Here is a 10,756-nt window from a genome sequence, read left to right as displayed (position 1 = left end):
TACAATAAAGCGAGACCTGACCTTGGAAATGTCATTGTCACTCCACACATACTGGCTAGTCCATCCAGGACTGACACACATCCATCGCCAGTGTGTGTAGTTGGGAGGGTTATTGCTCATAGTCTGGCTAACTCCTAACTCAAAGTCCTCCTGTCACAGCTCTCCCTCGCTGTGTCGCACCACTGTCGACCAGGCTATATTGCTCAGGGAGCTAGGAAAAATTACACTTTGTGTATTAAAATCTTAGTATACATTAGACTGTGAGTTTCCAACCATTTATTATAGTCAAATAAATTCTCCCAAATCCTCAATTGTAATTGTGTGGTACCATCGACTCCAGTACACTAGATGGCGTGTTATGAATAGTTTACAATGAAGTTGAGAAGTCATGTGATTAGAATAAGCTGTGCGGGATAAACAAATGAAAGCATGGAAACGATTCAAGAGGTAAAATGTTTGTTCACTATTGATACAAGTATCGGATAGGTTACCTGGTTAAGTTTAAATTACTCACTAACTCGAATTACTTTGCAGGACAGCATGACAATACCTTTTGGGGCAAAACATCTAGTTGCTGTGTTGAGTATCCCAGCCAATGCCAGTGATGTGCAGACTGCTGTTATCCTGACGCACGGGGCTGGTGGGGACATGAACTTCAAGCATTTGGTTTCGCTTGCTCATGCACTTTCATCGAATGGCCTGCTATGTCTTCGCTTCACATGTAAAGGTTTAAACCTGGTTTACAGAGTGAAGGCTTACCATGCCGTTTGGGTAAGAATTATTTTCTAAATACAGATTTGTGCATGTTTCGTTCCATAGACGTGAAGAAAGAATACCAAGTCATAAAAAGCCTTGCCTTTAGTTGGCTATGAAGATCTACTCTAGTTCATTCACTGAATGCAAGTGTGCCATTTATGAAAATATTCTATTTGAATTTGCAGGAGTACTTGAAAAATCTTGAGAAATTCACAATAAGAAACATATTTCTTGGTGGTAAGCAATCAAAACTATTTTATAACCTCAATTAAATCTAATTGGCCTTATGTATTTCCCAGTGATAATGAGCCATGCTTGGGGTTTATGCTTACATAACAAACCAATGCAATTGCATCATTCTGAAAGATCCTTGCTCAATGTTTATTTGCACATAGCTCTCTACTGTATCTCCAACCCCTTGCCCAGACAGTGGCCCTCCTCACCGGGGTCCTTATTAGCTTATATACCAATGATTTACAAACTCAGCAAAACAAGAAACGTCCTCTCACTGTCAACTGCGTTTATTTTCAGCAAACTTAACATGCATAAATATTTGTATGAACATGAGATTCAACAACTAAGACAAACTGAACAAGTTCCACAGACATGTGACTATCAGAAATGGAATAATGTGTCCCTGAACAAAGGGGGGGTCAAAATCAAAAGTAACAGTCAGTATCTGGTGTGGCCACCAGCTGCATTAAGTACTGCAGTGCATCTCCTACTCATGGACTGGACCATATTAGCCAGTTCTTGCTGTGAGATGTTACCCCACTCTTCCACCAAGGCACTTGCAAGTTCCCGGACATTTCTGGGGGGAATGGCCCTAGCCCTCACCCTCCGATCCAACAGGTCCCAGATGTGCTTGACGGGATTGCGATCCGGGCTCTTCGCTGGTCATGGCAGAACACTGACATTCCTGTCTTGCAGGAAATCACACACAGAACGACCAGTATGGCTGGTGGCATTGTCATGCTGGAGGGTTGTGTCAGGATGAGCCTGCAGGAAGGGTACCACATGAGGGAGGTGGATGTCTTCCCTGTAACACACAGCGTTGAGATTGCCTGCAATGACAACAAGCTCAGTCTGAACAAGCATGGGAAACAGTGTTTAAACCCTTTACAATGAAGATCTGGGAAGTTATTTTGATTTTTACGAATTATCTTTGAAAGATAGGGTCCTGAAAAAGGGACATTTCTTTTTTTTGCTGAGTTTATATACACTAGATCACTCATTGGCCAATACATAGCATCTGCAATCCAGGTATATATTCATTATTATAAACTGGGTGGTTTGAGACCTGAAATCTGTTTGGCTGAAGGCCATGGTATATTTAAGCAATAAGGCCTGAGGAGGTGTGGTATATGGCCAATTTACCACAGCTAAATGCTGTTCTTAGGGACGATGCATCGCAGAGTGCCTGGACACAGCCCTTAGCCGTGGTATATTGGCCATATATTACAACCCCCCGATGTGCCGTATTGCTATTATAAACTGGTTACCAATGTAATTAAAGCTGTAAAAATAAGTTCTCATACCCGTGGTATACGGTCTGATATACCATGGCTGTTAGCCAATCAGCATTCAGGGCTCGAACCACACAGTTTATAAGACCGTATACCACGGGTATGACAAAACATTTAGTCTTACTGCTCTACTTACATTAGTAACCAGTTTATAAGAGCAATCAGTTTCCTCAGGGTTTGTGATAAATGACCAATATACCACGGCTAAGGGCTGTGTCCAGGCACTCTGCGTTGTGCTTAAGAACAGCTCTTAGCTGTGGTATATTGGCCATATCACACCTCATTGTTCTATACCCGCAGTCATAAATCACGCCCATTTCTAAAATGTATCTTACTAAAATTGTATTTTAAACCTAACCTTAACCACACTGCTAACCTTATGCCTAACTGTATATTTATTTTCCAAAAAGCACTTTTTTTGTAGCCAATTTTGACTTTGTGGCTGTGGAAGCTACTGAAAACCCCTCACCAGGGACATATTCTGACTATTGGTGGTTACTGGGGCCATGAGTATTGAGCATTGTTAATTGATCCATAAACTAGTTCTTATTAAGCAATCACTTCCAAGACAGATATAATATTCACTGTGTACTTACTCACTGTGTACCCTCCACTTCAGGCCGTTCTATGGGGTCTCGTGCTGCCTCTGCCCTGGCCAGGCAGCTCAGTGGTGGGTCAGAGGATGCATTGCAGGGACTGGTCTGTCTGTCCTTTCCCCTACACCCTCCAGGACTGACACACACCCATCGACAGCGGAGTGAGGACCTCAGGGCGCTGCCCAAGAAGGTGCCTGTACTGTTTCTGTCTGGTACTGCAGACAACATGTGTGAGAAGGTGAGAATGGTGATGGGTGTCTTTTGGTCAATGCATAAACATCAGCAGATCGGAGGAATGTGATCATTCACAGAAACCATTCAAGTTTGCACATGCACATCTCTATTTTTGATGATACATGTGTTTCACTTCAAACTGATTACACGTCTCCCTTGTAATGAAACTGTTCACGTTTGCACATGCATCTCGCTTTTGATTGTGTATGTTATTTTATTATTTCAAACTGATGGGCTGGAAGAAACATTATTTTCTGGTCCCAATTTTTTTTTTGCACGGATGATTTTTCCTTTGTCCAGATCCTTCTAGATGGTGTGTTAAAGGAGATGAAGTCTCCAGCGACTGTTCACTGGATTGAAGGAGGTAGCCATGGGCTTACAGTGAAGGGAAGGGCTGAGGAGTCTGTGCTGGATGAAGTCAACTCGCATGTCATATCGTGGATTTTGGAACATACTTGAACCTCCATGACTCTTTCAATGCTCAAGTAGTATTTTTTAGCTCCACACATTCTGTATAATTTTGTCATTTGGTTTGATGAATTCATGTGTTTATGTTGGTGTATTTATGATGTGGATTAAATCTATACTTTTGTAATACCAGAGATAGTATTTCGTTTATTTTGGTTAAGGTATTTACATAGATTGGCAATAAATAATAGCCTGCTGGTTTCTTCTCTGAAACAGCAGTGTGCCGAGGTGCAATTGTACCTTTAAAGCCTGGCGATGACGTTAATATTTCCTTGATTCTAATTGGGTAGCTTTCACTTCCTTGGTTTGAGATGAAATGGACGTTAGCATGGCTGAAGAACCGTGGAATAAAGTAAACATTCCCTTTCCAAGTGCGGTTTCAACTGTCCATATACCATTCGACCTCTCAACAGGTATGTAGTTTATCACATTTCTGCATAAACTTTTTGGAGCGTCCTTTCGCTGTGCAATAATAGCCACATTAGCTCACGGAAACTAGCCCCGCTGCAGACTACAGCAAGCTACGGTACACACGTGGGGAGTGTTCTGACTGATGCCAGAGAAAATTGCTCTTGCTCTGTACAAGTTAGGCTAACTAGATGAACGTTATTTACATCTCAATTGTGCGGTGTTTTTTTTACTGCTTATTTCATGCGTGTGCTGTGTATTGTATCATTGTATCTAGGTACACACGTAAAACGTGTCCTGGAGGAAAATGAGAAAGTGCTCAAGTTGCTTGGCAGTCAAGTCCTGCAGACTGAGATCCGTGTCCTGTACGAGCTTCTCTATGTTCTCAATAACAGCCTCAGGCAACACAAGACTTTCAGGATTCTCAAACAGGTGAGGATCAAGAAAAAGGCCTGCATTACCTGACCATTTGCTGTTATTTTTACCAACTAAGTTGTAGCCTATTATGATTATAGCTATTAGCAATATTACCTATTCAGACCATTATTACTAGGCTACTGTTCCAGCTGGTAGGCTTTATTAGGTAACATTATGTAATGTTAAGCATAGCACAGAGAATTTTCATTGAGATCAGATTTGAAATAGACAAGATTGTGGTGTGCACATTGTTGGATTACTTCAGGGTGAAAAAATATATTTAATTTAATAATGGAGCATTTTCTAAATTCAATCAAACCCCCTGCAACTAAACGTGGACGTTTAGACTTGTGTTGACTTCCAAGTTGGGAATTGAGTATCACCAATTGAAGAGTAACTTCCATGAAAACCATATTTGAGTTTTTGATTTGAGTTAGTGAAACAAGTCAATTCTGGTTTTATAACAGTTTGTTGCAGAAGTGATATATTTTGGTCTTTTAGTAGTAAAATCTAGCCTTTTTTTAACCTAGCGGTTCAGCTCTACCATTGAAATAGTGATGTATAGGCCTCGATGTCATCTCGAGGGAGGTGTTCGGTATGAAATACACTCCCTTCTAGATGTGCTGGGTGGTACCACCTCAAGGGAGGGGTTCGATATGAAATACACTCTCTTCTAGATGTGCTGGGTGGTACCACCTCAAGGGAGGGGTTCGATATGAAATACACTCTCTTCTAGATGTGCTGGGTGGTACCACCTCAAGGGAGGGGTTCGATATGAAATACACTCTCTTCTAGATGTGCTGGGTGGTACCACCTCAAGGGAGGGGTTCGATATGAAATACACTCCCTTATAGATGTGCTGACTAGTACCACCTCAAGGGAGGGGTTCAATATGAAATACACTCTCTTCTAGATGTGCTGGGTGGTACCACCTCAAGGGAGGGGTTCGATATGAAATACACTCTCTTCTAGATGTGCTGGGTGGTACCACCTCAAGGGAGGGGTTCGATATGAAATACACTCTCTTCTAGATGTGCTGGGTGGTACCACCTCAAGGGAGGGGTTCGATATGAAATACACTCTCTTTTAGATGTGCTGGGTGGTACCACCTCAAGGGAGGGGTTCGATATGAAATACACTCCCTTATAGATGTGCTGACTAGTACCACCTCAAGGGAGGGGTTCGATATGAAATACACTCTCTTCTAGATGTGCTGGGTGGTACCACCTCAAGGGAGGGGTTCGATATGAAATACACTCTCTTCTAGATGTGCTGGGTGGTACCACCTCAAGGGAGGGGTTCGATATGAAATACACTCCCTTATAGATGTGCTGGGTGGTACCACCTCAAGGGAGGGGTTCGATATGAAATACACTCCCTTATAGATGTGCTGGGTGGTACCACCTCGAGGCTAGCTATAAAAGCTGGTGACAGCACGCATTATTTGACAATGGTCTTGACTAGACTACTGGCATTACACAGACTTCAAAAGGCAGTAAGGCACATTTCCGCATCTGAACAAATGTAACGTTTTTGCTTACCGTTTCATACACATCTATATTGCTTTTAAGAAGAAAGAAAACGTGTCGGCAATGTGGATTATACCTTTTATATTTGTAGCTCTATCCATTGTAACTAGTAGATGTCAACTTGTATTTCTTTTCCTTCAACCGTTATGACTGATTGGTGGCGCGGTCTGCTAAAACAGTTGGCTCATAGTTCAATGGTTGTAAGTTCTAATCCCACATGGGGCATATAAATCCTTTATTTACAATATTCATACCGTGCCCACACACTTCTAATTCTGAGAAGTGAAAGCATAGGCCTTCGCTCTGGTAGTAGTTGCTACCAGCCCTCAATCTCAGGTCAGAATTAAACATCCATGTTTCTCAAACATCACATTTCAAAGTCTTTTAAGGTTAAATTTAGGCATTAACTCCAAATTCTCAAGGTTAGGCATTAAGGTAAATGTTAAGGTTTGGGATAGGCTTAAAACAAGAATATCAAAATCAACGTTATGTTGCTGGATTTGAACTTGGAATCGGTGGCAGATGCTTACACCCATCCACCATCCCCGTACACAACACCCTAGCAAAACCGAAACCTCAGTGTTGCCCCTAGTGGCTGGTTTCCACTTCATCTCCTGATGTCCTCAGACATGGATGGATTTTGAATACTGCCTTGTATCACGAGTACCAAAGACATCTTAAATCAGTTTTGTTTGATATTTTTCTGCCATGCGTAATATGCGGTGCACTATGTAACGTATTAGGCACAATGTTTATTAAACACACCTCCATGCTGTGTAAGGGCTATTTGACCAAGAAGAAGAGTGATGGATTGCTGCTTCAGATGACCTGGCCTCCACAATCACCCGACCTCAACCCAATTGAGATGGTTTGGGATGTGTTGGACCGCAGAGTGAACGAAAAGCAGCCAACAAGTGCTCAGCATATGTGGGAACTCCTTCTTGACTGTTGGAAAATCATTCCAGGTGAAGCTGGTTGAGAGAATGCCAAGAGTGTGCAAAGCTGTCATCAAGGCAAAGGGTGGCTACTTTGAAGAATCTCAAATATATTTTGATTTGTTTACACTTTTTGGTTACTACATGATTCAATATGTGTTATTTCATAGTTTTGATGTCTTCACTATTATTCTACAATGTAGAAAATAGTAAAAATGAAGGGAAACCCTTGAATGAGTCATGGTGGCCGCACCCGTGACATCCTTTTTTTCAAAATAGCCCAACTGCGGAAAAACCATGGGCATGGCAACCCTACCCCCAGGGCAAAATGAGTTTGACACCCCTGATGTAGAGGGTTATTGACTGAGTTTTGAAAACCCCTGCAGGTTGAGCAATGCATAAACCGGTTGAAGGAAATGAAGCTGGATGCTGCTCTTCTGGACCTGAAGGAGCTATGTCCAAAGAAAGTGCAAAGGTACTAACTATCTAGAATTCCTCTGCATTCAGCTATTAGCAAATTGTTTTGTGCCAGGGAATTTACATGCCCTTGTTGCACTACTTAGCTGCATCTAATCACGTAGACACAGCACACTATCGGGCATCAAGATCCATATAACTTGTTTTTGGGTCTATGTTTATTTGATAGCCAATACACCGTAGACTAACTGTGTCATCTTGATGTGTGTATATCTGTGTTTGCAGCCAGCTGGCTATGGAGACAGGTCAGTGTGATGTCCCCAGTCAGCCCATGCTGGAATGGCTTGGTCTCAAGGTGTTGGGAGCTGCCAGACTGATGACATGTCTGCTCAATCACTGCACCAGAGCCTTCATGTATCCGTCTCTCTCTCCTCTGGGAGACTTCAGCTGTTATCTGTCTGTCTCCTTGTTTTTTTTTACCTCTCTTTTTTGCCTAAGTGTCTTTTTTCTTTTTTTTGAAAGGCGCTCTAAATCCAGTGTATGATTATTACTATATAAATGACTGTTGCTGGCGTTCCAGGTCATCTTTTTTGCAGTTGCGTATTGTTAGTCTCTCAACGCCTGGAGAAGTGTTTAACTTGTCAGGAACCACAGTAATACCTACTCAGCCATCAACATGTCTTAAGGCATCTTGAGACATATCCAGAGATGACTTAAGACCAATATGAATGAAGACGTCTCGAGACAAAAGTGATGACGGGGTATGTAACAACATGACAATCTTCTGTAATGTGCAGCATGACTGCAACAACAAAAAAAAGACCGCCTGGAACGCAACAATGTTCTCAGTGTAGACATGCATACATGAGCATGGTGTGTATGATTGCCTTGACCAATCTCCTATCCAGACTAGCGGGGAAGCACCTCCAATCAAAGGAATTCATTATGTTGAACGTGGTGCTCACCAGCATGCTTAGCCGACTGTGGTGAGTCCTGTGGCTCTTTCAGGGTCATGTCTGACGTACTGCTTTTCACTCAAACCTGTCCCTTCTTACTAGCGCTGACTTACTATGACTTTGATATGTGGTTGTCTCATCTAGCTATCTTAAGACAAATGAAAGTGACTCTTAAGTGGAAGTGACTCTGGTTAGGAGTGCTGTATCTTTCTGCTCCTTAGGGTGTTTTTCCGGGGCATCCTGGGTAGCCTGGCCACTCTCTATCAGCACCTCCTGGAGCTCCTGAAGGAGGTGTCCCAGGCTCAGGCTATGGCCTTCCTCATAGACTTCACCTTGCCTGCAGGGATGGCAGAGTTCCTCGGGCCCTCTGACTCTTCCTTATTGAAGATGCAGCATTCCCGGGCCCCTAAGGGCCTTGGAGGGATAGGAGCCTCCAGGTCCTCTGTGCTCAACAGACTGTTCAGAGAGGAGGGAGAGGAGAGTAGGAAGCAGGCTCTGGGTGGTCCCTCCAATAGGAAGAGCAGCAAAGTGGATCTGGGAACTGCAGTCTTACTCCAGAGAACTGGTGATACAGGTTAGTGTCATCGGCCTCTTTGGGGTTTCAGGCTGGGTATTTATAAAGCACTTTGTGACAGCTGCTGATGTAAAAAGGACTTTATAAAATACATTTGATAGATTGATCTATTTCTTATGTAGCTCTCCTGGCATAGCCTATGTTCATTTGAACATATAATATAACAGTCATATCATTTCTTATAACAGGTGCCGTCTCTGGATTTGATATGAAGCACTTGCTGAAACGAACCCATGGTGGTATCACAGAGGTATGTGTGGTTGTTTTTATGTCAGAATATTATACAGATTACACATTTTAGTCCACTACTTTTCATTTGAGTTAGTTATTTGATGAGTGTTACTTATAGTAGACTGTCATTTGAACTCTGCAGGTGTCAACAGAACAAGAGCAGCCTTCATTACTGGATGCTGCTGTGATTGGCCAGAAGAGGAAGTTTCTGAAGCAACTGAAAACAGCCACCACTTTCAGCAACATGGCCACCCACCTGGAGGAAGTGATGCGATGGTGTGAATGCAGGAAGCTGCGTCAGGAGAAGGGGCGTCTGATGTTCCTGAACCTGAAGTGCCAGAGGATGAAACGCCTGGAATCAGAGGGCTGCAGGTACAGGGACTCTGTTGTAACTGGGCTTTTAATAATATGGTCTATCGCATCTATCAGACTATCAAAATGGGACATCTTTGCACACCATGTACACACTAAAACTTCCAGTCATATTAATGATGGGGAACCTATGTGTTGTTTGTTCTTGGTCTCCCCAGTGTACAAGGGAAACTAACGCGCTACAAACGGGAGGTTTGCTGGGCCCTGTCACTCAGAGGGGCGGTACCCAGGACCTGTCAGTCACTGAAGACACTGTGGAGGAGGGCTCACCCTAAAATTAGCTTTCAGCCATTCAGGACTGCATTTGAACCAATCACAAGTGCATTCTGTGTCAACAGAAAACGGTCACTAAGACACAAGAGAAACAGGAGTATTTTACCAGGCACACCGGGGGATGTGGCCACGATGACTGATGACCAGTCCCTTAGCAATGAGCTTAGCAACCAAAGTAGAGACACTCCAGCTCAGAAACCCTTGGATCTGAACGAGACTAACATTGATGACATTTTTGCCTTCATAGGTTTCTAAGACTCCAAAACCCTGGCCTATGGGATAAAAGGGGTTCTCAAGCTTTCCACACAAGGTTTTCTTGGTTGCATGTGTTCATCAAGTTACAATTTTTGCACTGATGTTTTCTAGACCTACATCAGTCCCTTGCCTTAAGTTTTTCTTAAAGTAGCCTATTATTAAAATGTTTTAAAATGTTTTAGGTATTAAACCTATGCAAACCCATACAGTCTGTGTGCAGTATTCACTTTTTTATCGAATTATATTTGGCATTTACAGAAAAACTGCTAATACATTACCTACAAATAAATGTAAACTTTTCTTTAAGACAAATCATAAACAGAAAATGGCAAGTTTCCAACATTTCAGCTAGATTCCCTTTTTTCAAGGGCATAAATAATAATCAAATAATACATTAAATCTGGGTTCCTTCCAATTCACATATATTGCGTAGAATTCACCCGATTGGATGGAAAGGGAGTGTGATAAACCATATACTCTACAGGCCAAAATGCAAGGTAAACAATCAGCAGGGATACCTAGTCAGCTTTTCAACTGAAATGTGCCCTCCGCAGTTAACCCAACCACTGAATCAGAGAGGTGCGCGGGGCTGCCTTATTCGACATCATCAGCACCCAGGGAGCAGTTGGGGGTAGAACGGCAGATTTTTCCACCTTGCCTGCTCAGGGATTTGAACTAGCGCCCTTTCGGTAACTGGCCCAATGCTCTTAACACCTGCCTCAATTAGTAACCTCTGTACAAACCTCTTTTGATTTATGTTGAAATGAAAATAACTGCTTCATTGTATGAACATTAATGTATTGTCACTC

The 10,756-nt window shown here is 42.6% G+C and overlaps 2 protein-coding genes across 2 annotated transcripts; both read left to right on the top strand.

The window, feature by feature from the left end:
• Positions 1–191: 191 nt before the first annotated feature.
• On the top strand, positions 192–3,712 carry tex30 (testis expressed 30). Its single transcript, XM_055870510.1, has 5 exons — positions 192–447; positions 535–771; positions 942–993; positions 2,902–3,116; positions 3,413–3,712. The coding sequence occupies exons 1-5, from the start codon at positions 430–432 to the stop codon at positions 3,569–3,571; spliced, it is 681 nt and encodes a 226-aa protein (XP_055726485.1). The 5' UTR covers positions 192–429; the 3' UTR covers positions 3,572–3,712.
• An 81-nt stretch (positions 3,713–3,793) lies between these two features.
• nepro (nucleolus and neural progenitor protein) lies at positions 3,794–10,153 on the top strand. The gene is made up of 9 exons (XM_055870508.1): positions 3,794–3,993; positions 4,266–4,420; positions 7,256–7,344; positions 7,572–7,700; positions 8,195–8,272; positions 8,464–8,816; positions 9,005–9,066; positions 9,190–9,419; positions 9,578–10,153. The coding sequence occupies exons 1-9, from the start codon at positions 3,897–3,899 to the stop codon at positions 9,945–9,947; spliced, it is 1,563 nt and encodes a 520-aa protein (XP_055726483.1). The 5' UTR covers positions 3,794–3,896; the 3' UTR covers positions 9,948–10,153.
• Positions 10,154–10,756: the final 603 nt, after the last annotated feature.

Source organism: Salvelinus fontinalis, chromosome 19, assembly GCF_029448725.1.
Source record: "Salvelinus fontinalis isolate EN_2023a chromosome 19, ASM2944872v1, whole genome shotgun sequence".
NCBI classification, from domain to species: Eukaryota; Metazoa; Chordata; class Actinopteri; order Salmoniformes; family Salmonidae; genus Salvelinus; species Salvelinus fontinalis.
The sequence above is the reverse complement of the archived record's forward strand: the minus strand, read 5'-3'. Positions and strand labels throughout refer to the sequence as shown.

Excerpts from the sequence above, each read along its gene's own strand:
- tex30 (XM_055870510.1), top strand. Across the intron at positions 772-941 it reads AGGCTTACCATGCCGTTTGG|GAGTACTTGAAAAATCTTGA; the intron begins GTAAGAATTATT and ends TTGAATTTGCAG. Across the intron at positions 3,117-3,412 it reads CAGACAACATGTGTGAGAAG|ATCCTTCTAGATGGTGTGTT; the intron begins GTGAGAATGGTG and ends TCCTTTGTCCAG.
- nepro (XM_055870508.1), top strand. The coding sequence starts at position 3,897 with ATGGACGTTAGCATGGCTGAAGAACCGTGGAATAAAGTAAACATTCCC. Across the intron at positions 3,994-4,265 it reads ACCATTCGACCTCTCAACAG|GTACACACGTAAAACGTGTC; the intron begins GTATGTAGTTTA and ends CATTGTATCTAG. Across the intron at positions 9,420-9,577 it reads CTGGAATCAGAGGGCTGCAG|TGTACAAGGGAAACTAACGC; the intron begins GTACAGGGACTC and ends TGGTCTCCCCAG.